General features: G+C 51.2%; 2 protein-coding genes across 2 annotated transcripts; one reads left to right on the top strand and one right to left on the bottom strand.

The window, feature by feature from the left end:
• The first annotated feature begins 444 nt into the window (after positions 1–444).
• Positions 445–12,871, top strand: NID2 (nidogen 2). The gene is made up of 22 exons (XM_085225949.1): positions 445–707; positions 1,303–1,593; positions 3,451–3,683; positions 3,790–4,136; positions 4,323–4,472; positions 4,556–4,801; positions 4,988–5,188; positions 5,596–5,820; positions 5,907–6,050; positions 6,609–6,737; positions 6,826–6,969; positions 7,046–7,165; positions 7,253–7,468; positions 8,415–8,651; positions 8,773–8,994; positions 9,086–9,255; positions 9,756–9,885; positions 10,019–10,190; positions 10,779–10,936; positions 11,183–11,306; positions 11,956–12,068; positions 12,149–12,871. Exons 1-22 carry the CDS (start codon positions 516–518, stop codon positions 12,157–12,159), a joined length of 3,975 nt encoding a protein of 1,324 aa, XP_085082075.1. The 5' UTR covers positions 445–515; the 3' UTR covers positions 12,160–12,871.
• Positions 12,872–13,079: 208 nt separating this feature from the next.
• On the bottom strand, positions 13,080–25,707 carry RTRAF (RNA transcription, translation and transport factor). Its single transcript, XM_003206853.5, has 8 exons — positions 25,549–25,707; positions 23,278–23,402; positions 21,873–21,972; positions 20,605–20,691; positions 19,902–19,990; positions 17,263–17,331; positions 14,095–14,143; positions 13,080–13,424 (listed from the first exon to the last, which is right to left on the bottom strand). The coding sequence occupies exons 1-8, from the start codon at positions 25,607–25,609 to the stop codon at positions 13,270–13,272; spliced, it is 735 nt and encodes a 244-aa protein (XP_003206901.1). The 5' UTR covers positions 25,610–25,707; the 3' UTR covers positions 13,080–13,269.
• Positions 25,708–25,872: the final 165 nt, after the last annotated feature.

Here is a 25,872-nt window from a genome sequence, read left to right as displayed (position 1 = left end):
CGCGTCCCCTCTCCCCGTTATCTGCCCTCCCCGTTTCGTGCCGTCCCCGCAGCCTCTCGGGGCGGACGCAGCGCTACGTTGGCCTCGGGCCAGGGAAGCGCTCCAGAGCGATGCGCGACATTTGTTTGTGCACTTCCAGCTTTTCCTCTCCCTCCAACCCCCCGCAGCTCTCCTGGGGACACGGAGTCATGTTTCTACCCGGCTGCGGGGAGCGGAGGGAAGAGAGAAGCTCGGGGCCCCCCGGCCCGGCCCGGCCCCAGCTGGCGGCAATCCCGGCTCCGGGGGCGGCCCCGCGGTACCCGGCCCGGAGGGGGATGGGGATGCGGGAGGAGGAGGAGAAAGGGGGTCGGGAGGGGCGCACAACCCCGGGCCGGATTTTGGGTAAGCCCCCATTGGCCGTCCCCAAGCTCTGGGGATCCAATGGCAGCGCGGCCGCGGTTTGAGCCCGCCCCGTCCCGCCCTGCCGGCTCCGGTCGTCCCGTCGGGGTCCGCTCGGCTCCGTTGCGCTACGCGGGATGCGGGCGGCGGTGGCCGTGCTGGCGGTGGCCGCGGTGGCCGCGGCGGCGGCGCTGCCCCGAGCGGAGCTGCTGCCCTACGGGGCGGCTCACGGCGACGGTCGGCTGCGGCACGGGGACGACGAGAGCTCTCCCGGAGTGGTCCTGCGGCCCCCGATGCGGCTCTACGGCCGCGCTGCCCGCCGCCTCTTCGTGAGTCCGCGCCCTCCGGCTCTCCCTCCGTTCCTCTCTGTCCTTCCATCTCTCTTCCTTCCATCAGTCCGTCGCTCCGTCCCTCCGTGCCTCCCTCCATCCCTCCACCCCTCTGACACTTCCTCCGTTCCTCCATCCTTCTGTCCCTCTCCTTCTGTCTCTCTCTCCTTCTCTCCATCCACCCCCTTTCTCCCCAGCCCTTAACACCCACGTTCCCCATTCCCTCTCCCCCCCAGCACCCCTACACGTGTCTTTTCTGCACCCGCACATTCCTACACTCCTCTCATTCTTTCCATCCTCTGCCCACCCCACGCATCTCATCCCCATCCATCCTCCAGGCCTTTCCCCTCCCTGCATCCCACCCAACCCTCCTCCTGTAAGGAACAAGGAGCCCTTTTCCCCTTTCCCCCGCAGCTGTTCCCTGCCAGCAGCTGGCTCTGGCCTTGGAGCAGCCCGAGAGGTCTTTGTTTGGGGCCACGCGGCCTCGGGGCTGTCAGCGCCGTGCTGCTCAGGCTGACACACGGGATGGAGGTGACGGCAGGAGGGTGGTGTCCCCTCCCCAGCTCCCCAACCCCCTGTGCTGCTCTCCTCACAGGTGGGCACCAACGGGGTCATCTCCAGCCAAGATTTCCCAGGTGAAACCCAGTACGTGGATGACGACTTCCCAACAGATTTCCCCGTCATCGCTCCCTTCCTGGCCGACCTCGACACCTCTGGGGGCAGAGGGGACATCTACTACAGGCAGGACCACACTCCATCCGTGCTGGAGCAGGCAGCAGGATACGTGCATGCTGGCTTTCCGTACACCACCGGCACCTTTGTACCCAGCAGCGTCTTCGTCGCCACCTGGGAGGATGTGGGAGCCCACGGAGAACCCCCTGGAAAGGTGGGGTTGGAATACCAATGTTGGGTCAGGATCATGGAGCCGTAGAACCGTGCAACCATAGAATCGTAGCACTGTAGAGTTGTGGAGTCGTAGAATGGTGGAAAACACAGCATTGAGTTGGAAGGGACCTTCAGTGGTCATCTGGGATGGGTTTTCCCAGTGCAACACCCAAAATGGGGAGGCAGGGCTTGTCCTCTTCGCTCGCTTGTAGTGTTGGGTTTGTCTGTTGGCGCAGTGGTGTTTTGGGGAGCTGTATTGCATTCCTCACCCCGGCACCAGTAAGGCTTCTGCGTGGGCAGATCCACAGCGCTGCCTCTCTGTGCTGGAGCTCTCTCCAAAAATGTGGGGTGGGAGCCAATGACCCACACGGTGACGGTAATGGTGACGCTGTGCCACCAGCAGCCCATCCCCGCACCGGGGCCCTTCAGCGGCGGAATGGAGAGAGCGAGGAAGCCAGCAGGGTTTGGAAGGAAGCAGAGCACATTTTTTCCTCTTATTTAAAACTTGGGAAAGCAGCTGAAGAAATGCCATCGGAGGCCTCACAGCGACCCTGTGGACGGCAGCAGTGCAGCCGCATTTTCTTTGCCTAATTGTTTTCTTCCTCTCCAAGCAGTTGGATCGGGGAGCGGAGCGGCTCGATGGAAACTTTGCTTTAGGAGCACCAAAATTCAGTTGGTGAATAACCTGCACCCTTAGCAAAAATCGCTGGGGATGTCCCAAAAACCCACTTTTTGCTCCCCATTCTGTGCCACCCTCCAGCTCACGCTGGGGCTGGGGGCCGAGCTCGCATCAAGGATTTGCCTCTACTTGCCCTGTGTCACTCGATGCCAGCTCATGGCGTCCCCAAGGGCGATGCGTCACCCCCCCGTAATGCGTGGGGAAGGAATCCGCCCCAGGGGGGTCTCACCCCCCGCCTTTTGGCTGCCTCTGCGGGGTCTGAATGCCCGAGTGTGAGCTGACAACAGAGCTCTTTGTGCCCCTGCTGCTGTGCGTGTGCTCTGCATTGCAGCCCTGGGGGTGCTGTGGATTCTCCGCTGGCTAGTTAGGGTTGTGCTCGCCCCCCGTGGCCCCTCTGCCTCGCTCAGGGCTGGCACGGCCCCAAGCCTGTAGCACATGCCTCTAGCACGACCATAGGGAAGGCAGGAGCACGTGTGTGTTTTTTCCAGAGGAAACCAAGTGACATTTGTTCTCCCATAGGAATGCAGCTGTGGGTTTTCCCGCGGTGCTGATGGGGAGGTGGAGGGAGCTGCTGGGGTTGGGAAGGATGGAGAGATGGGGATGGGAGCAAGGGGCTTGCAGGTGCCTGGGGTGCAGCCAGTGGGCTGTCACCTCGCTGCATGGCAGCTCCAAGGAACTGTCTTGGGAGGTGTCTGCAGGGCAATAAGGGGCTTTTTGAAGGAATTCTCCTGTTTTGCATGCATTTTTTGAGGTGCTATCTCATCCCCAACTCCCTCTTTTGGAGAATGCAGGGCATTCAGGATGTTCCGCTATGGGATTCCCCGTTTCCATGTTGGGGACATGGTTAGTGGGCATGGTGGGGGTGGGTTGCTGGTTGAACTTGGTGATCTTGGAAGTCTTTTCCAACCTGAATGATTCTATGATTCTATTCATGGGCATGGTGAGGATGGGGTTAATGGTTGGACTCGACAATCTTAGAGGCTTTTCCAACCTTCACGATTCCATGAGAGGGCATGGTGGGTATGGGTTGGTGGTTGGACTTGGTGATCTTGGAAGCCTTTTCCAACCTGAATGATTCTATGATTCTGTGAGTGGCATGGTGGGGAACTCGACATTCTTGGTGGAATCTTCCAGCCTTAATGACGCTATGATTGTATGATCTCTCCGTCCTCCTGGCAGCTCAACACCTTCCAAGCCATTCTAGCCTACAATGAGGAGGACACCTATGCCATCTTCCTCTACCCAGAGGGTGGCCTCCAGTTCCTGGGCACGCGGCCCAAGGAGTCCTACAACGTGCAGCTGGAGCTGCCAGCCAGGGTGGGCTTCAGCCGCGGGGATGGCGACGATGGGAAGCGAGAGGGGCACTCATACAACGTGGCCAGCAGCCAGCAGGAACTGCAGCGGCTCGAGCGGTGAGTGGGGATGGGGGACAGGGAGCAGCCCCATTCCTTGGAATAAGGGCTTGGGGACCTTCGGTGTGCCCACATCCCCTCCAGCTGCAATGGTGTGTCTTTGCAGGGAGAGCAACGTGGGGATGCCCGGAGTGTGGGTTTTCCATGTGAGCACCCTGGAGAATGTGGAGCCAAGGAATGGCCCCGGTGCAGCGCTGAGTTCTGCGCCCCATGGCACTGATGACACCTCGGTGCCCACTGAGCTTTTGGCCCAACCTGGCTCGAGGACAACGTCACCGCATCCGCACCCCGCGCTGCTCAGCATCGTCCCCTCAGGACTGCCCGCGTCCCCGCTGGGGCAGGAATGGAGCCCCAGGCTGCACTTTGGGGATGCTCCACAAGGCCACCCCGTGTCCTACAGCTCCGGGCAGCACGGTGTGGGCGTGGAGGAGGACGTGCACTTTAACACAAACGGTGAGAAGGGCCTTTTTCTTGCAAGCTCACCTCTTCCCAGGAGGTCATAAGTTGGCACTGCTGCCGCCTCATAAACTCCCTGAGCCCAAACTGGGTGCCCAGGAGATGCAGCGTGGTGCCTGCAGGCAGTGAGCCCGGTGCTGGCTCTGTCCCCATGTCCTCAACCCACCCTCTGCTTCTCCCCAGTGTTCACCTACAGCGCGGGCAGCAGGGAGACGTGTGCCCAGCACCACGGGCGCTGCTCCCCGCACGCCTTCTGCACCGACTATGCCACCGGGCTCTGCTGCCACTGCCGGGCTGCCTACTATGGCAACGGGCGACAGTGCCTGCCCGAAGGTACGCGGGGTGGGCAACGTGGAAGGGGTGTGGAGCACGGGGTTGGGTGGCCGGTGCCAGGGCTGCTTTGTGTCTCCATCCAGGGGCCGTGCACCGATTGAACGGGAAGGTGAGTGGCAGCCTGGTGGTGGGTCGGACTCCTGTCCGCTTCCAGGATGTCGACCTGCACGCCTACATCGTGGGCAGCGATGGCAGAGCCTACACAGCCATCAGCGGGGTGCCCGCGCCCGCCGCCCGCGCCCTGCTGCCCTTGCTGCCCCTTGGAGGGCTCTTTGGGTGGCTCTTTGCCCTTGAGGAGCCCGACTCTGAGAACGGCTTCAGCATTACAGGTGAGCAGAGATGGGGTATGGGAGCTGTGGTATGGGGGATGAGTTTTCCCCACTGCTCTGATGGATATAGCTATCGGATTCAGCTCACTGTGTGTCACAGGCGCTGTTGGGTGTGACAGAGAGGTTTGGAGGTGTGCTCCCTGCAGCATTACAACCAAATCCTATACATTTTGCTTTCCTGCCCAGGTGCTGAGTTCACCCAGTACCTGGAGGTGACTTTCTATCCTGGGGAAGAGCAGGTGCACATCACTCAGACAGCCGAAGGGCTGGGGGCAGACAATTACTTAAGCTTGAAGACCCACATTGAGGGCCAGGTGCCTTTTGTCCCAGAGAGCACCAGTGTCCACATTGCTCCCTACGAGGAGCTCTACCGCTACTCCAGCTCAGGTATGAGCCGTGCTCTGTGTATCCCATTTTTTTGGCCCTGTCTTTAGTTTCTCTTATGCTGTTTATATGTGCCCCATTTAGATCAGCCCCCACAAAGTTGTGGGTGTCCCAGAGAGTTGAAAATGGCTCTAAGATCCCTTCCAACCCAACCCTTCCCAAACCGAACCAACCCTACCCAGCCCTACCCCATCCAAGCATACCCAATCCAACTCAACTGTACCCAATCCAACCCAACCCTACTCAGCCTTACCCAGTCCAACTCAACCCTACCCAACCGATCCAACCCATTCCCTGACTCCATGTGAATCTGTGATTCTATGATTCAAAACACCCCATCCCCATCGCAATTCCCAACATCTAAGACAGCCCCCAGTGCTGAAGCTCATTTTCTAGAGTTCCCTTTGCAGCCGTGACGTCCTCTGCTCATCGCGACTACGTCCTCACCTCGGGTTCCACCAACCAGACCCTGTCCTACCGCCTGCACCAGAACATCACGGTGACAGGCTGCCCTCACGCCCGCAGCCACCTGCCCACCGTCCAGCAGCTGAGCGTGGCACGTGCCTTTGCCCTCTACGATGGCCACGAGCAGGTCCTGCGCTACGCCCTCACCAGTCGCATCAGCTCAACACACGGTGAGCAAGGCAGATACCCGTGTCAGGTGGAGATAAGTTTATCTCAGCATTTTTTTCCCGTGCTCATGACACTTTCTGCCGCTCAGATGATGCTGAGGTGCCACCGGTGAACCCATGCCATGATGGCACACATGCGTGCGAGGAGACGGCGCGCTGCCAGCCTGGCACAGGGCTGGGCTACACATGCGAGTGTGCAGCTGGGTACCGTGGGGACGGACGGGGCTGCAAAGGTGAGGGGGCTGTGTGCCTTCAGGGGGCTCGGTGCATCCCCACCCCAACATTTGGGGTGCTGGTCAGAAGGGCTGCTGGTGAATCACAAGGGAAACTGAGGCAGAGGGGCTGGGGAGTCCTAAAGATAGAGGAGGGCTGGAGGTGACCAAGGAAGTGGGGATGGAGGAAGGGGCAGCCATGGGATGGACACTATGGGACAGGATGGCCAAAGCACCCAGACCCCAGTACACCAAAACTGGGGGCTGTGTTGGGTGTTAAGTTGTTTGCTGTGAGAGTGGTGAGGTGCTGGAACAGCTGCCCAGAGAGGCTGTGGATGCCCCATCCATCCCTGGAGGTGTTCAAGGCCAGGTTGGATGGGGCCCTGGGCAGCCTGGGCTGCTGTGAGATGTGGAGGTTGGTGGCCCTGCCTGTGGTTTGGGGGGGGTTGGAGCTTCGTGATCCTTGAGGTTCTTTCCAACCCGGGCCATTCTGTGATTCAGTCTGTGATTTTTTTTTTTTTTTTTTTTTTTTTGGGTGCCTCACCACCACCGGGTGCCCGGTGTCTCTCCTTCCTGCAGATGTGGATGAGTGTGAGGAAGGCCTCAGCCAGTGTGGCCCTTTCTCCATCTGCCTGAACGTGCCGGGCAGCTACCGGTGCGAGTGCCACAGCGGCTACCGGCCGGCTGAAGATGGGCACGGCTGTGTGCGTAAGTGCCAGCCTCACCATGTGGGGCACTGCATCACCGAGCCCAGCATCCCACGGGGCTCTCCCCATCCATCTTTGTTTCCCCACAGTGCCGACCCCCGCAGCTGACCCCTGTGAGGTTGGGAGGCACCCCTGCGCTCCGAGGGACCGGGCGCGCTGCCTGCCCCGTGCCGGGGGTCAGCCTGCCTGCGAGTGCCTGCCCGGGTACGCCGGCGACGGCCGCGTCTGCTCCGGTACGGGCAGGATGGCCGGTGTGGCGGGGAGATGCTGGTTGTCCTGCCCCATCTGACCATGTCCTGCCTTGCACAGATGTGGATGAGTGCACCCTAAACCTGTGTCACCCTGCTGCCACCTGCTACAACACGCCGGGTTCATTCTCCTGCCAGTGCCAGCCCGGCTACGAAGGCGACGGCTTTCAGTGCACTCATGGTAAGGCTGCGGCTGAGGCATGCGACATCCCCGTGCCTCAGCATGGAGTCCCCATCCTCACTGCTGGTGCTTCGGATTTGCCCGCAGCACAAAGCAGCACGCAGCGGTTGACGCCGTGTGAGCACGAGCGGCTGTACCCACGGACACCAGGACACGTGCCACAGTGTGATGAGCAGGGCAGCTACCGGCCCCTGCAGTGCCACAGTGGCAGTGGGTACTGCTGGTGTGTGGATGCCTCGGGGCAGGAGATTGCTGGCACCAGGACAGCAGCGGGCAGCACGCCGCCGCGCTGCGGGAACCCAGGTGGGTGCTGCCTTGCTGTGCTCAGCACGTGGGGATAAGGGGTCAGGACCTTCAGCACGTCTATAGGATCAGCTGAGGAGGTGGGGATCGGATCCTTTGGCGTTTCTATCGGATTGATAAAGGGGATGGGGGTTGGGTCATTTGGCATTTCTGTGGGATCAACAGAGGGCGTGGGGGTCGGGTCCTTTGTCGTTCTGTTGGCACCAATAGAGAGGATGGAGGCCGTGTCCTTTGGCATTTCATTGGCATCTCTGTGGGATTAGCAGAGGGGATGCAGGCTGCATCTTATGATGTTTTGTTGGCATCTCTACTGGATTGATGGACGGGATGGGATTTGGGTCCTTCGGCATTTTGTTGGCATCTCTATGGGATCAGTAGAGGAAATGAGGATTGGATCATTCAGCATTTTCTTGGCATCTCTATGGGATTGGTGGAGGAAATGAGCTGGGTCCTTCTGCATTTTGTTGGCATCTCTGTGAGATAAGCAGAAAGGATGAGAATCAGGTCCTTTGGCATTTTGCTGGCATCTCTGTGGGATTGGTGAAGATGATGGGGTTCGGGTCCTTCCGCATTTTGTAGGCATCCCTATGGGATCAATGGAGGAAATAGCCATTGGGAACTTCAGCATTTCGCTGGCATCTCTGTGAGATTGGCATGCACCTAGGTGCTAGAGCAAAGCATGCCAGGCTGCGTGGTTGTGCTGTGTGACAGAGGAGGCTGCGTGGGGCCTAAGTCCCCACTGCCATTATTGCCTTGGCCGCCAGCAGAATGGGACAGGGCAAGAGGAGGGGACCCTTCGCAGATTCTGCCAAATGGCTGTTGGGGCATCTCAGGAGCTCCCGAGTCATTAGGACCCCCTGGCCCATAGGGTTATAGCAGCACAGGGTGCCCAGCTTCAAACTGCCCCCTGGCCTCCTGTGTGCCGGAGGTGTTTCTCTGCCTGCAGGTTCCTCCCAGCAGCTGACACCATGTGAGCACGAGCGGCTGTACCCACGGGCAGTGCCACCGGGCCCCTCACCCGTGGGCAATGGGCACGTGCCACAGTGTGACGAGCAGGGCAACTATCGGCCCCTGCAGTGCCATGGCAGCACCGGGTACTGCTGGTGCGTGGACAGCGCGGGGCAGGAGATCGCCGGCACCAGGACAGCACCGGGCAGCACGCCGCCGCGCTGCGGGAACCCAGGTGGGTGCCATAGAGCCGTCCTCCCCAAAGCATCCCAGCCTCGTCACCAGAGCACCCAGCAAGGCTCCAGTGAAGTCCCTGCACGTGGGCAGGCAGGTGACGGTCACCATTCCCACGCCAGAGCCTTCAGAGCGTCCCCCAACCATGTGCGAGCGCTGGCGGCAGAGCCTGCTGGAGCACTACGGCGGCAGCCCCCGCGGCGACCAGTATGTGCCACAGTGTGATGCACAGGGCCACTTCACCCCACTGCAGTGCCACGGGGACAGCGGGTACTGCTGGTGCGTGGACGAGAGCGGCAGGGAGATCCAAGGCACGCGCTCGGAGCCAGGCAGCCCCCCACCATGTAAGAGCTTTGGGACCCCGTGCCCTGAGTGCCATCCGCCCTGATGCGCTCGGAGCCATCTCTCTCCTCGTCCCCTCTGTGGTGTGTCCAGGTCTCCCCAGCGTTGCACCGCCCAGCATCCGGCCTTCGCCGCGTCCCGACGTGTCCCCGCCGGCCGCAGGGACCTTCCTGCTGTATGCCCAGGGCCAGCAGATCGGCTATCTGCCACTCAATGGCACGCGACTGCAGAAGGAGGCAGCCAAGACCCTGCTCTCCCTGCATGTAAAGTAGCGCTGGGGTTTGGGAAGGGGATCTGGGGCTTGCGGTAGTGGCCAAGTAGCAGAACTCTCCAAAAATTCGCCTTTTTCCTTCCTCTGACTCCTCTGGGAATGTGTCCATTCCAGCCTGGCCAGCCTGACGGAGAGAAACTCCCCTGCACACTGGGAAGCAATAGCCAGCTTGCCAAAAGTCCTCCCTTCCCCCTTGCTGACGGTGACCCTCGGGATGGCCTCACTGTTGCAGAAATCTCTCCTTGAGTCCAAGGGTTTCAGTCCCAGCTGGACGTGGGTGTGCGCCTGCAGCAGCTGCCTGGGAGCCCTGCTGCAGGGGTCAGCGGGAGGCTCGCAGCCAGAAGGATTTTGCTAGGGAAAAGGGATCTGAGCATCAGTTCCTATTGCTGCACCTCTCATCTTGCCCCAGATGCTGGCTGGTGGGATGAGGGCACCCACTGAGGATCCCAGCTGCCATCAAGGCAGGATTTCACTGTGTCTGTTGCAACCCAGGGCTCCATCGTGGTAGGGATTGATTACGACTGCCGGGAGAAGACGATCTATTGGACTGACGTGGCCGGGCGAACCATCAGCCGGGCAAGCCTGGAGCCAGGCGCTGAGCCAGAGACCATTATCAACTCAGGTGTGTGCCCGCTGCCTGCTCAAGGCCAGCTCTGCTGGGTCCGTCCCGGACTCCGTCCTCGCTCTGGCTATGGGGCTGGCGGTGCACCAGGATCCACGCGTCCCCATCGCTGAGCACCTCACCCCTCCCGCAGGGCTCATCAGCCCCGAGGGGCTGGCAGTGGACCACCTGCGCAGAGCCATGTTCTGGACCGACAGCGGCCTGGATAAGATTGAACGAGCGCAGCTGGACGGCTCGGAGCGACGGGTGCTCTTCGACACCGACCTTGTCAATCCTCGGGCCATCACAGTGGACCCCGTCCGAGGGTGAGACCCTTTGTCTGCAGGTTTTGCAAGACTCTTTTAGGATGGCATTCACCCAATTTGCAATAGGAGTTGTATTTCGGGGAGTGCTTGAAGTGGGACTGGTCATGACCAGGGCAGCTTATTACTCCTTGCAGTACCAAGACCCCATCCTGGCCCTGGGAGCAGCTTCCCTGCACTGCACGCCCTGCAGGAAGGACTGGCTCTGTTCCCCCTCTCCCTCCTTTCATTTAATAATTCAGGGTTTGGCTAAACCTGCTGTTTCAGTGTCGGGATTAGTTTTAAAAGCTTTGAAATACAGCGTTTGAAAACACAAGCCGTGCCCCTAGGGTGCTGTTGCAATACAGAATGTGCTACTCCTAAGGCTCACCCTCATCTAGAAGCTACAGTTTGGGTCGTAAACAAGTTTGACATCATTCTGGTTTTCTTTTAGTGGTTTTTCAGCTCAAATAAAGATCTATTCCAGGCAGCAGAAGGGAAAAACCAGGCCTCCCTCCTGATAAGAACCAGTGCTGTAGAGAAAGCCAGTGTTCTCCTTCCTGTCCTTATTGTTGCGTGTCCTGTTTGCTCACTATATAATTATCTCCCAAGCAACCTTTACTGGACGGACTGGAATCGAGAAGCACCGAAAATTGAAACTTCTACTGTCAGTGGAGCCAATAGGAGAGTGTTGGTGAATAAAGACATCGGGCTGCCCAACGGCCTGACGTTCGACCCCTTCTCCAAGCTGCTGTGTTGGGCAGATGCAGGTAACTGCACTGAGGTTGGGCCACGAGTCCAAGTGGGAAGAACAGCTCAGTCTTTAGCCTGCTGACACCTGCACTCCACTCCATCCCCTTCCACTGTCCTGGTCCAAAAGACTTGAAGCGTGGCTGGGTTGGGGGGATTTGCAGCTTCTGCATCCTTGGGCTGAGAAGCTGCTGCAAAATTAATGGATCCGGTGAGTGTGTGTTTATTTGTTTGCATGGCCTGGTAACCCTCTTGCTTTTGACAAGGAACGAAGAAGCTGGAGTGCACGTTCCCTGACGGAGCAGGCAGGCGCATCATACACAACAACCTCAACTACCCCTTCAGCATCATTAGTTATGCCAGTCACTTCTACCACACCGACTGGAGACGGTAAGGGGAGAAAATCCACTCCGGAAGGGGAAAACAAGTGCTGCCTCGGGCCTGAAACCTCATCAAAATCCTGGCCTCAGCCCTCTGCAGTGCCATGCTGGGCAGCAGCCACTTGTAAAGCTTCCTTATTGCACAGGGGAGATGTTTAGAAACAACTCCATCTTACTGGGAGGGATAGAAATGGTGCGGTTGTTTTTTCTAACTAGAACTTGGCCCGGGCTTTTGAATTCAGATTAAGTGAAAGAAAAGATGCTGTCCTCAGTTGTTCCCTCTCCCTCTTCCTCCCCCCCCCCCCCACCAAAGGCATCGGGGTCATCAGGACCTCGCCTCTATTCCCACTCCAGCTGGAAGCTCTCAAACTTCAGTCACATCTTAGCAGATTATAACAAACACTTAAGTGCTGGCTGCACTTGGACGAGGCTCTCAGGGAGATAATCTCTCCTTGGAAGGCTGGCTCTGTGATTCTGCATCACCAACGTGCTGAGCGAGCCGCACGTGGAAGTCAATGGAATGGGGCACGTTTCTTTTGATTTGTTCTGCAGGTGTTCAGCCCTCTCTTTGTAGCTGCCTCTGTCCTTAACTGCGCGTAGATGGGGTAAAAGAAAAAAAAAAACCACAGGCAGATATAACATTTTTCCTCTGTCCACAGTGATGGTGTGATTGCTGTCAATAAAGAAACCGGCTCCTTCACTGACGAGTATCTTCCAGAGCACCGATCGCATCTCTATGGAATCACAGCAGTTTATCCCTACTGCCCTGGAGGTAAAACACAAAAAACCCCCATCCCCTTTCTCTTTGCATTAGATGGCAGACAAGCTAAAGAGATCAATTTCTCTCTGCAGCAAGGAAATAGCAATGACAACTTCACACCTAAAAGGACCTCAGACCCAGAAAACTGTCACTGCATACAAGGGAGAAGCCCTTCACTAAGGCCAACGAAGCAACCTTCCGTCCTGCAAAAGATTATGTGGTTTTGAAGTTATACCTCAGGTCTTTACTACTGTATTTTTTTTTTTAAAGTGAGAAATATTAATATTAGAAGAAATGGTCCTGTGAATCTTAAGGCCATTACTCTAACTCTTGCTTATGCAAGCAAATTTCAAGTCTAGTTTTCTTATTCAAATGCTTTATTTTATTGGAAGAAGAATGGATTTAGAATGGATTTTTAATGGTATGACAATCTGACCATCAGGTCCTTTTATCCAAAAATAAGCACAAATGGGAAGTTTGGGGTGCAGTATCTTGTCAGATCTAAGTAACCCACAGCCCTGAAGCCATGTTCAGAAGTGTGCAGAACAGTTTTGTGATACAGCAAAGGTGCTGAAGTTTTTTCCAGAAGACAGTTCTGTATTTTCCACACTGCCTCAATGCATGTCTTTTAGTATTTATATTAGAAGAATATGCTAGAAGAATCGATCTGTTCATGCTTGTTGGTCCCCCAAGTGCCTTCATAGACCTACCTACCATCGACCAATACATGTTCAGAAATACACTTCAAGTTGTTATGCTTCACTTTTTCTAGGTTATTTCATTAATTGAATAAAATGGTTATGTTTCCTCTTGGATTTAGTTTTTAAATGTTTCAGTCATAGGGCAGACTGCAGAGAAGGAGCAAGCAAGGCAGGAATAAGCTGGTCGCATGGCAGGACCTCAGCAAAAAAGCCTTTATGAAACACTCCCTTTCTCAACTCAAAGCCAAACAATGGGGAAAAGAAAAAAACAAAACACAAGCACAGAGAACCATCTTTGCCAACACACAGCTAATGACAACCATTTGTTTCTACTTCCCCGACTTCATTTATTTAAAGAAAGATAATTCACTAGAACAGTCAGAATTCGACTTCCTGTTTTCTTTCAAATCAGTGAGATAACATCCATTTCAAACTGCATGCCAGAGTTGTACAGAGCTGCACGTTGTGCCTAACCATACTAAGTACACGGGAGACTGGAGGTTCCAACCCCTTCATCTCCCTACTTTTCCCAGTCTGTGGTCAGTCTTGGGATCAGCAATAATGGCCTGAACTGCGACGATGGCTTCGTTGATTTTTGTCTGCAGCTCTCGGAGCTCCTCTATGTGCAGCAACCGCAGAATTTGGGCAGCTTCATTGATAACAGCATCTGGGTGAGATGCAGAAAGTCGTGTCAAGCATTTACATCTGATTCACGCTTGTGGTTTTTCATACTTAAAGAAAGAGGCAGAACTTGCCCTGCACAGAGTGCTCTGCAAAACCTCACTCAGCTCCACGCGGCCCTCACAGTAATCCCCAGCTAAGTCAGGTCAGTACAAAGTATTCCAAGCAGTAACTCAGTTGTACATGGGGCAAAAGGGAAAGCAGACCAGAGAAGTCCAGGACGTCTGACTACTGCCTGCAAAACAATCTATTGGGTCACGCCAATAGATGCCTCCAGTTAGATTTAGGTAAAGCAGGTAGCTGGAATGCATGGGAGAAGCACAAGGGTCCTCTGCTGGTAGGAGAAAGCTTGTACAAGACAACAGCAACAAGATGCATTCCTTCCACGTGCAAGTGGGTCTGCTATTGAAAACTGTTTCAGAGTAATATTTCAATAATGATATACTCCACAGCCAAGATTTGTGCTTTTCTGTTTCAACACAAAAAGCTCAGGAGTGCTCATAAATAAGCTGGGAGGGAGCAATTCTTTCCACTGCACGCTCCAGAGGAATTGGGTTGGTTTTTTTCCTCCTCTGTAGACATTATCTATTTGACAATAACACACTTGACAACGACAAACATTGCTGTTTAGAAGTAAAATTAAGGGACCTGCTTACCTCCTGTGTCAAAACCAAGAATGTGTTTTTCTAAGGCAACGGGCAAACCCTTTGAAGAGAAAAAACATTGCAGGTACAATTAGAAATGTCACATTGCATGTTTGGCAAATAAAATACCACCCCAGATAATCCTGGAGATGACACCTGAGTTTTGCTTCTACAGATACACGTGACAAAAAAATCATCGTGCTTGATTACATCTGCCTTTGTGTTCTGAAACTTCAAACCCAGAGCACTAATAACAATAATTAGTCTTCATCCTGAATAATATTCCCCCTACTTGTTGAGTGAGTCCCACTGAACACACACTGCCCATATTCAATCCTTAAAAGGCTAACAACTGCACTGCAGAGCACTCAATGCAGCCACATCCCCAAGTCAGACAAACAATAAGCATGCACAAACTGGGCTTTCTTAGTAACTATTGCCTTTAAACAGCTGCCAGATGTCAAAGCACTGGCTGATTCGAAAGCAAGCTTAAAAGTCCTCTGCGATCGAGTTTCTCAAGCACTGTACTTGCAGCCTCCATCAGCATCCTCAGAAGCATTAACTCAAGTGTTGAGCTTAGAAATAAACCTAAACACTAAATTCTGAACGCTTGCTCTGAGAAACTGTGCAACCACAAGTTTTATTAGTGCTCATTTCTAAGTACTGCTTTATTTCTTTACCTTCTCCAGCCACAGAGAAGGCACAGTGAACAACCACTCCCCACGTTTCAGTGTGCACACACATTTATTTCAACAAGGACAACCTTAAGCTTTTGCTTTTACTATGCAACTTCTCTCAGCATCTGACTCGCACAATAAAAATCATCCTGCCTGCCAACTGCAGGCACCTCCAACGCCGAGCGACCACAGCAACACTTCCAAAGCAGCTGGTGTTTTCAGACATCTGGAAGCACAGCACTGCTGCTTTCCATGTCCTCCTCCCACACCCTTGCTATGAGCTCCCTTTTGGCTGCACACCCCGCTGTCTGCTCCCTCTGGTGGAGCCCATTCTTGACAGAGCAGTGGTCTTACAGCAGGCACTGGGCTGCTGGGGCACACGCTGCTCCTGCATTCAAACAGGAACACATTCATTTGCACAGAAGCTTTAAGCAGGCAGAGGTATAGCTGCCCCAGAGTGATCCTGAAGGGCTGCTCCAAAGGCATTTGATCCACTTAATCCTCCTCGGCTGTTTGTGAGGGTGGGTGGTGATAGGACAGGGGGGAACAGTCTTAAACTGGGACAGGGGAGGTTTGGGTTGGATATGAGGAGGAAGTTTTTCAGCCAGAGGGTGGTGAGGCACTGGAACAGGTTGCCCAAGGAGGCTGTGGATGCCCCATCCCTGCAGGCATTCAAGGCCAGGCTGGATGTGGCTCTGGGCAGCCTGGGCTGCTGGTTGGCGACCTGCACACAGCAGGGGGTTGGGACTGGATGAGCATTTTGTGCTCCTTTGCAACCCAGGCCATTCTATGGTTCTGTGATTCTACCTAGGACACACTCACCCAGTAAGAGAAGCCTGAAACAGGCTAAGTGCATATCAGCACAAATCTGAACCCTATCCAGACACTGAATACATTGAATTGCAAGCCAGTCACAACATAATCTAAAAAACCCTTTCTTCTTTATCTTTAAAACTTTAGCTTGACAGCTCAGGATAAATCTCACTTTATTTTGTAAATTTAAACCCTGAGCACAGAAGTGTAAATCTCCTCAGCACAACCCTCATATGTATCCTTCAGGAAGGCTACTCCTACACCTATTTTATCTTTCAGCACCATATCTTGATATTGCCAAGAGCACAGCTCATGACATTTTGTATAAAATTGTCAGCCACGCAGAAGCCAAACAGTTATAAACTATTTCTAGGGACAGGACATAATTACACGAAGTGTCACTAGCTAGTATTCGGGCTATTAACGAGCCAGCCGAGGTCAGAAACAGATTTATATTCCCCAAACTCCTACCCTGTGACTCAGTCAGCCCCTCTCTTTAAGACATTTTCTTCCTTTATCCAGCATATTACGATACTGATGATGGCTATGGGCACAAAGCTGTTACCCTGCCTCCACCCCCTGCCTTTTGTACACCTCCATCCCATTTGGAAATTAGTATTTGTAGTAAGAATACACTCTTGATGACATTATGACATTCAATGACATTTCAACCTAAGACCTGAACCTGACCACACTCGAAGAGCCCACTAATTATGAATCCTGTCCTGAAATAAAGTCCCTGCTGCTCAAACAGCTAGTTCTGCCAAACTGCATTTTGATCCCTACAAATCACCTTTGCAGCTATGTTAACAATAACAAAAAGCAGCCTTTTACTAGGAGTTATAGAAACTGAAATGAATAAAGCAGTCCCAGCTGTTTGCATGTTTTCCTACTCTTTTATGTCTTTGGATATATAAAAGCCCAAAGCTCTGATTTCATGTTCCAAGGCTTCTGGCAATCACTGCATTGCATCTCTGTGCACCTGCGACTGCCACTTAGTAAACACCATAAGCACTGTTATGATAATAAATAAAGCACGGACTGCTCTGAGCAGCTGCCAGAAGAGAGGAAGGGACTTGCCCTCATTGACCAGATCCAGTTGCTTTAGCAGGGCCATTCCTCAGCATACACCTGCAGGGCATGGGGCTCCCCTCCCTGGCTGCACCCAATGCCACCAGCTGCTGTGCCAAATGCTGGATGATCTGATGTTTAATTGAAGTTTCCTCCACTGTTTCTCACTTGGGGCGGGGGGGGGGGGGGGGTGGAAAGGAGAGAGAAGCCAGGTGGCCAACATCCTATTCTTCAAACATACGCAAAGACTTAAGCAGCAAAACACTCCATAAGAGGCAAATTCCACCTGCTTATGCAGCCAATACAGTTGACCCCAATGAAAAGTCAGGGCACGCATTTCCGTGGATACTGTGGCCCCTTGGCACTGAATTGTAGCAGTCACCCCTCAGCATACACTAGGATGGGAAAGCAGCTATTTACATGTGGTATCACACAGCTACAAATATTTGCACACAACAATTTTCCTTACTGCTCTCTGGGTCTTTCAGAATCAGAACTGCCGGTGCTAAGTGAATTTCCACCATCCTCTTAAACAAAGTGTTTAAACAGAACCCACTGTGACCAAGATGATAATTAACACCAGGTAGGATTGATACAAGTGTGCAGTGTGTATACAAACCTCTTTGGACTGATTGGCCTTCGCTATGGCATCCTGCGTCAAGCGTTCCTGAACCAAAATGCGAATTGCCTGGGGAGAAACATTTAAAGACCAGAGTAATTAATTTACGTCTTGATGCACTTCAGACACCACTGGATCAGAAACTTCAAAGCACCAGGAACAGCCAAGAAAGTTTGCTGTTCCTAGAATAAGTTGATACTGCTCCCAAAGCTGCAGCTTCAGTTTTGTTTTTCTGAGTTTCGTACTCCCTACATTGTACTGTTCTGCCTCTAACAGCAGCAATACAGCTTCTTGAGGAAGCAATTCCTGCTACTGGGATCTTTCAGGAGGTGTTGAACCATTTTTCATGGGCAGAGAAACCTGACCAAGGCTACCTAACCAGGTGTTAAAAGGAAAAGGAAATATTTCTTTCGAGACACAGGAACAAGAAGAGCCTTAGCAATCCTGCTGCTCATCTGCTTCCACTGCTCCAAAACGCAGCACAGAACCATACTGAGCTATCACTTACTGATACCTACAGCTGAAAATGCCTCTAAAAATAACTGAAGGAATACCAGGCAAGCAGCGTTCCACCAAAAAGCACTTTGTCTGTCAAACACATTCCTCAGACTTAGCCTGATGAATAGCTGAGTGTGACAGAAGCGGTTGTGCTGCTTCACGTTTCTCTCCTCCATTTCTCCTGGTTTTGTTCATGATTAAAGCTGAGAAGTGAGACTGCAGAATTACCAGTGGGAATTTCTAGAAATCTTTCTAACTGAGGTGACTGCCCTGGACATGGGAAGTGATTTGATGAGGATCTTAGCTTTAAATTCCAGCAGTGAAATCAGAACTCGTAAGAGAATTCTGAGCATCTTTTGCATTAGGAAGTGTATCCAACTGTGTTAAGTAAGTGTTTCCTGATTAATTCTTCTAATTTAAATTAATTAAAGGAGGATCCCAAATACCTCTCTGCTCACTCTGACCAAGGTCTAGCTAGGCATCTCTGGCAGCTTTTCACTTTTCCTAAGCAGCCAGAGTGCCCAAGCCTGAATATGGATCATGATGTCTATGTATGGGCATCGCTGCAAGTCTCCTTCACGTGGAATAGAACCAAAAAATTTCACTGACATGTTCTGCTATCATCAAGCCTTGAAAAGCAGCATTACTGTTGTTCACATAACATGAATCACCACTGCAAGAATCTGTTCTTCCTGCAAGTAAGAGAAGGAAAATCCAGGCTGGTTGCTTTGTTCAACTGCTTACAACCAAAAAAAAAAAAAGTGAGACCAGAAATGCAGAAATGATGACAAAAATGTAAATACATTCAGGCAGAAAACATCCTGCTTTCTGAGTTGTTAGTGCCAATTAGGTGAATCCAGATAAAGTTGGTTAGCCTTGAGACTGTCCTGTAACAGCTGCTGAAGGAATTCTGCTGAAGGGCTGAGATAATGCAGATCCACTCACTGCACCTCCTCTCTCTTCTCACTTTATGCCTTTGTGAGGTATTCCTGTTTTGTTTCTTTTTCCCCCTTCAGAGGTTTGATATCTGAGACCTTCACCCCTCTCTAAGGATTGGTAAAGGACTCAAGGGTTATTTAGAGAAAGCAGAGGAGGACAGCATAGCAGAGAGAAGGGAAGAGAAGCTGATGAGATAACTACAGGGCATCATTTCCTAACAAAATGCTTGGCAAATTCGGTGTGCCTGACAAACGTGGTAGCCTTCTGCTACAGGGTTACAGCACTGGTAGATAAGGGAAGACCAAACACCATCTACCTGGACCTGTGCAGAACATTTGACACTGTCCTGCAAGACAGCATCCCTACGTTGCACTGCTGGGAGGTGTCCCTGCCCATAGTAGGGGCTGGAACCAGCTGGGCTTTCAGGTGCCATCCAACACAAACTGTAATGGGATTCTGTAATACCTACATATAAATTTAGCATAAAACCACAGCTTCTGTAACAAATGGACATTGTCTTGTCTGTTAGTGCAACAAATTTATTTTAGTGACAAACAACTCACTCAGTTTCCATATTATGACATGATGAACTCAAGACTGCAACTATCTCCCTAAGTAGAGTACTTGGAGAGTATAATCTCAACAGATAACTACAGAGTTCCACCACTAAATCACAGGTTTTCCCAAATTCATATGGAGATGCTTTAGAAAATTAATTAGCTTATTTGCAGCACTTAGAAATTATGATTAGCTGACATGACTAAGTGACTTCTCCTGTGCTGTTTTAAAACATCCTTTGCATCACTTAGCCTCTATGTTTTCAAGCTTTTCATTGCTAAAATTGGACTACAATGCTGTCCTTCAAGCCCATTCCTCCCTATGTCTGAAGTGCATAGAAACCTCACAAAGCAGTGACATCAACTAGCCTAGAGCATTTCTAATCTTGAAAGACAACTCTCACCTAGCACTGGAACTCCAGGAACGTGGCTACAATCAAACTGTTTACCAAGATAATTATCCCTGCATTAATTTCCACAACTAACACTGTGTGCTCTTATCTGCTTGAAAAGACACATACAGGAAGTATTTTACTTTCCTTGTTCCTCAGTGTGTCCTGGCTCTCAGTAACTGCCTACCACAGGCTATTACACACTGCAGGGGATGAAAAGGAAGAAACAAGGTCTGAAACCTGTGAAGCTCACCTTAAGCATTACCAAATAATCATCGTGTCGCTGGATTTGAAGCAGATTAGCTAAAGCCATCACTCCAGCCTTGAAATCAGGATTATTCACTGTGAAAAAAATAAAATAATTGGAACAAAAAAATGCTGGTTTAACTGGTTGCAGAAGACGAAATTAGCTTTCTGATTCCATGGTATCAGACTGCCCTCGAGCAAGGGTGAGGCGTGGATACACAGCAACCACACTTTGTTACTGCAGCAGAAGGAAGGGCTCAGCCTGGTGCAAGCTTTAAGCTGGTATAGAACTATGAAAGAGGATACAAAGCAATGAAAATATGCCACTAGGCTCATCAATCAGGTTGTGGAAAGCCATCCAAGCTCAAACAGCATTGTTTTCAATGCAAAACACATCAAATGCATCCCACTCCACAGGAAATCAGTGTTAAGTTTTAAAAATTAAAGCCAACAGCGAAGACATTATCTTTTAGAAATCTTTCTATCACTGTAGAGCAGAACTGGTGAAGGTAGGGCCAACTCTTAGCTATCTTTCTGTAGGAGTACTGGGAGAAGATTTGAAGGATTTAGGGCTATTTCCTTGTAGCTGTTTTCCCACCAGTTCTACTTAGCCACCATGAAAGCCACAGTGATTATGGAAGAAGTGGCTGTGGAATACCAAGCCAACAAGTGACAGACTTGTGAATGATGCAGCCTTTCTGTACACTTACCATCCAAGTTAATCAGTGGTTCTGCATTTTTTGCTGTATTGTCAGTATGTTTAGCACCGTCAGGGGTAGAGTCCTTATACTTGTCAGCTGTTAAATTAAGAAGAAAATATGATCACCATTAGGGCTAATTAAGAAAACAACTAGCTAGAAGATTAGAGCCAAACTAGTTTGTGGTAACCACATTTAGGAGATGTGGTACATACCCAAGAGCACTCTCAGCTCGTATGCTGCCATTTTGGAGCTCCTCAATGCCCCAAAGGCAGTTCTAAGTCCTAACAGCTCCCATCTGCCCAAAGCTTATCACTGCACCCACAGCAGCAGCAGAGCATGCCTCATGCTTACGTAAGTCATTGTGCACTTGATTAAGGCATCTTGCAATCTCCCAGAAGGAAGCTGAACAAGCTGCAACTTACAATTCTTCTACTTTAAAAATCCATCAAATCAGCCAAGATTGGCCCCTTGCCTTAAGGAGCAGCATATGTAGGGTCAGGATTTGAGTTGGCTCTGATCAGTGAATAAAACATTAACAGAGGCTTTGTTTTATAGACTGAAGCACTCAGCCATGACCTATAATGGTGTTCTTCGAGTATTTTGAGGTGATCTCTGCTGGCTCTTCCATGTTCGTATAACACTGTGACAAGGGAGAAAGCTCACTTCCTCCAGTACTACTGACAGAGAACCAGCTCTGTAGATTGCCAGCATTCATAGCCCCATCCTCATCTTGGCCAGAGCCCTGCCCTGCAGCAATTTAAGGTAATGGAAAACAGTCCTTTGCCTATTATGTTTGCCACCAGTAATGATATTTGTATCTGCACTCCTGCTGCAAAGGAAATTGCTACTGCCTGTTGAAGTTGAATTCAACTTTTTCATACCCTTGTCCCAGTTCCCAAGGGTTCAGGATCAGCTCCCAGTGAAATGTGGATTTCAGAATAACTTATTTGAATATATGTAGTATTAAAGAAAAAGCACTTCGTAGACTTTGAAGTAAGTTCTTAAAGGTATAAATATATACCAAGGGTTCTGCTATATCCAGAAATAAACAGCAAATATGAGTAAGTTACTGCACTGTCCCACAGGAACTGAGTTGAGAAAAACAGCCCACATCTGAACACGGTGCTATATCAAGCAGATCAAACAGCTTTATTTTTTTTTTAAATGAAAACAATATATACTTCTGACATTGTCACAATTTCACATATCTTCCCTAACTTTAAACAGTCAAACAGGTTTCCCTTCCACTTTTAGATATTAGATAAATTCAGTCATACCATTATCTCCATACTCCAGCCTAACTGCTAACCCAAGAAGCCAATCCACAGTCTCCTGTCGTTCCTGCATTTTGAAAGGACAGTTTACATCCTTCATATACTGTGGAAGAGAAAGAGGAGAAAAGAAGTAGATATTATTTGTAGGCTGGAAGGAAACACTTGTATAAGTTAGCTACGAGCACAGAACTGATTTGCAGTCACTTTCCCATAGCCAGCACAGTTTGGAAGATCATTACTAAGAAGAATCATCAGTTCAAAACATCCCTGCTGCAGCATCTGATCCATCTGAGGTATGCAAGAGGCACTTAGTCTTTAACACTAAACATTTAATAATGCTTTGAATGAGTAACATTCCCTGTCAGACTGACAACCAGAGAATCCAAACACTCCTTCCCCTGCTGTCTGCTCTCTTTATACATCGAGAGGAGGCAAGGGAGAAGAACAGAGAACAAAGTACAGCAAAAACTTCCTACCTCAAGCAGGAAGGATGCTGCCTAAAACCTTCACAATACTGCTATCAAGGTTCAACAACACCTCTACACCATTTGCACAGAAACCAGAGCACTCTGCAGGGCAGCAGAAGTAATTCTATTTCTGAGGGGCTGCATACAACAGCACTGTGCGATGCCACCAAGCACTGCTGACACCACAACAGTACCAGCAGCCAGCAATTCCAACATCACTCATGTTTAAAGCTCAGAATGCTTCCCTCCTGCCATCAATTTTGGAACTGTGCTTTAGGCTTCCACTTACAAAGCGTGTGCACTACCAGTCCAAACCTTCTGGGCAGGGAAGAAGACAAATGGTTCCAGGGAACATAAGTGAGATGAATGGGCACTGAGCATAAGGAGCAGTTTGCAGCTCCTTAGTGCTGTTGTGAGAGAAAGGAAATGGAATTCAGCATAGAACCAGCAACCCAAAGTGAGTCAAAATGCTCACAAGCACACAGGAGATCACAACCAGAGCTATGGCTGCTTGCCACACTTCGTGTTAGCACTGGAAAATCATTTACTGACAGGACAGTAGGTTCAGAGAGGAGCTTCAGTAGCTTCATTTCATATGCTTGTAAAGCCCATATTAGGCTAATCCATTTTTATTTTGCTACATAGAAACCACAGCACAGAAAAAAACTATTTATTTGTAGCCAATTTTCTAAGTCAAAAGCTAAATCAATTAAAAGAAATATTAGGATAGATGCTACTGCAAAAACAGGGCTGAGAGAAATTTACAAACAAAACATTTCACCATCTTTAACTCCTGCAGCGTGGCCTCAATTATATATTTCAATCCCTAGAAGCAGAGAACATTCAGAGACAGGACAAACGGTCACTCATTTACACTCAGCAACTACAGGAACCCTGGACTGTCATTCAGGTAAGACACATTTACATCTGGAATAAAATACCTTCTCAAACGATTTGGGCCAGTCATCACTGTGTATGTTTCTTAAATTCCCTCGGTCTTCAATCTTGTAGTGCCTGATTTTCTGGTCCTCCAGCCAGACAATAAAATTTCTGAATTCTGTTTCATCTGCAGGGAGAAGCAAACACAGCAAGAATTAACCAAGACCTTAAGGGCAAAACCAAGCCCTCAAGTTTTAAGCCAATTCCTACAAACTCTGTGTCTCTGAGCACTTTTATTGCTTACCCCCCAAAAAAAGAAAAGATACACACCACTACCTAAAAATCACACAGCTCAATGTAACTTCTGACCAAAACTCAACACTCTGAGCTTTCTTCATTTCTCAAGTGACTTGGAATTGGCCACAGTTAATGGACAACACTAAAAGGCATCAGCTAAGAGACTGTTTTCATTAGGAATACAATTATAAATGTTACTAAGCAAAGAAGGGAAAGCAAAACAATGACACTGAGGGTTTCAGTGCCCAACTCTGTTGCGTGGACAAACACATCACATGCTGCAACAAACCCCAGTCTGTCCCTAAGAACAATGCACCCTCATCCCGTGACTCTGTAGAGGCATTTTCTTCCTTCTTCTCTGTTGAGTCAACTTCTTTTGGCTGTTGAGCCAACATTTCATCATTTGGAGTTGGAACTGCACAACACAAAGGGCTGGCCCAAAGGTAATGGACAAAGGGTAATGGACAAAGCAATTACTCTGCGTCTGTGATTTGCAGCACTTGGGTACCACCAGCATTTTGATAATCATCCGTGAAATTTTGGCACTGGATGAGTTTCAGAGACCTGGATTAATGAGATAAATATCCTCCTGCAGCTCAGGCTGAGGTAAACAAAATGCTTTCCCATCAGGGACAAGCCTGCTATGCTATTTCTACCTGCCAGGAGTGTCTCCTCGAAGCAATATGAACGCTCTACTTCCACTGAGTGTGCTGTAAGAAACAGCCACAGCCACAATGTACACGGGTGAAAACTTTCAGTAACAACTTTAACAACTTCTACACCAACAAAACAAGCCTTTGAGGAGAAAGAAATGTTAGCAATAAGAGCTCAAAGTGCACAACACATGAAGCTGACAGTAGACAACATTTTTTCAAAGAGAAACGAGCCAAGCAGAAGCACTGAGAGCAAGACAGTCCCTTACAAAGACCACAGAAAGGTTTGACTTGGAAGAGACCCTTAAATGTCATCTGATCCCACTCCCTGCAACAAACAGGGACATCCACAGCTTCACCAGGTGCTCAGAGCTACATTCAGCCTGACCTCTGCGGGGATGGGGCACCACCACCCATCTGAGCAACCTGTGTCACACCTCACTACTCTTATTGTAGAAGAACTTTATGTCCAGTTTAGATCCCGCCTCTTTTAGTTTGAAACCATTTCCCCTTGCGCTGTCATTGCAGAGCCTGCTAAAGCATCCATACACCTCTTTCTTACAGCCCCTTTAGATACTGACAGCCCGCTCCCAGGTCTCCCTGGAGCCTTCTTTTCTCCATGCTGCAGCCTCAGCTCACAGCCTGTGCTCCACCTCTGGGATCATTTCTGCAGCCCTCCTGTGGGCACGCTCCAACAGGCCCACATCTCTCCTGCACAGAGGACTCCCCATCTGGATGCAGCGCTCCAGGTGAGGACTCACAGCACAGAGCAGAAGGACAGGATCACCTCCCTCACCCTGCTGACCACACTACGTTGGATGTAGCCCAGGATACAGCTGGCCTCCAGTGCTGTGAGGGCACAGTGCTGGCTCACACCCAGCTGGGAATCTCCAGTTCGTTTCTTACAGAGCTGTGCTCCATCCTTACGACCCCCAGCTTTACTGACAGCAGGGGCTGCAACGGCCCGGGTACAACACCTTTCCACTTGGGTTGATCAGACTTCGTGAAGATCTCCTGGCCCCACTCCACACGGCCTGAAGCTTATGACTGCCTCACTGCGACATTTCAAACCACCAAAGCTTTGAAGACGGCACATCGCAGCACCGATACGGATCAGATCCATCACCTAAACGTTTCAGGGAAACCCCTGCCCTATTAACATACAGAACAAACAAGCCTGCTCCCACCCCCGACCCCCGCACACAAAGAAGGAGCAAAGCGCAGCGCAGCGCTGCCCCGGGCTCCCTGCAGGCCGCGCTCAGCTCCCAGCCCCAAGCAGGCCTCACGCAGAACCCAGGCCTCCTGCTTAAACCTAGGCCTCTCTCTACATCCTGCGCTCCCTCCGCCGTGGGGAAGCCCCAAACCCGTCCCCGCGGCCCTCACCCCTGCAGTTGAAGCCGCCCGGGTTGTGGTAATCGAGCGCCGAGAGCTTGCGGCGGAACATGGCGCTACCAACTCGGCCGGGCCCCGCCGCTCGCCGCCTTCAGGCCGAGCCGCCGGGCCGCACAGGAAGTACCGCCTCTATACCGGTTATCTCGCCTCCTATTGGTTCTCGAGCGCTGAAAGGAAAGCGATGCGACCAATCGGAGCGCGGAGAATGGAGCCGGAACGGAAGTGGACGTCCATCAGGTTTAACGACACGGCGGCGGGTGGGCAGTCCTGGGGCGGGGATCGGGGCACGGCGGGTGTGGTCTGGGCGGGCCGCAG

This window comes from Meleagris gallopavo, chromosome 5, assembly GCF_905368555.1.
Source record: "Meleagris gallopavo chromosome 5, MGAL_WU_HG_1.1, whole genome shotgun sequence".
In the NCBI taxonomy this organism is placed as follows: domain Eukaryota; kingdom Metazoa; phylum Chordata; class Aves; order Galliformes; family Phasianidae; genus Meleagris; species Meleagris gallopavo.
This window is presented reverse-complemented; position numbering and strand designations above follow the sequence as displayed.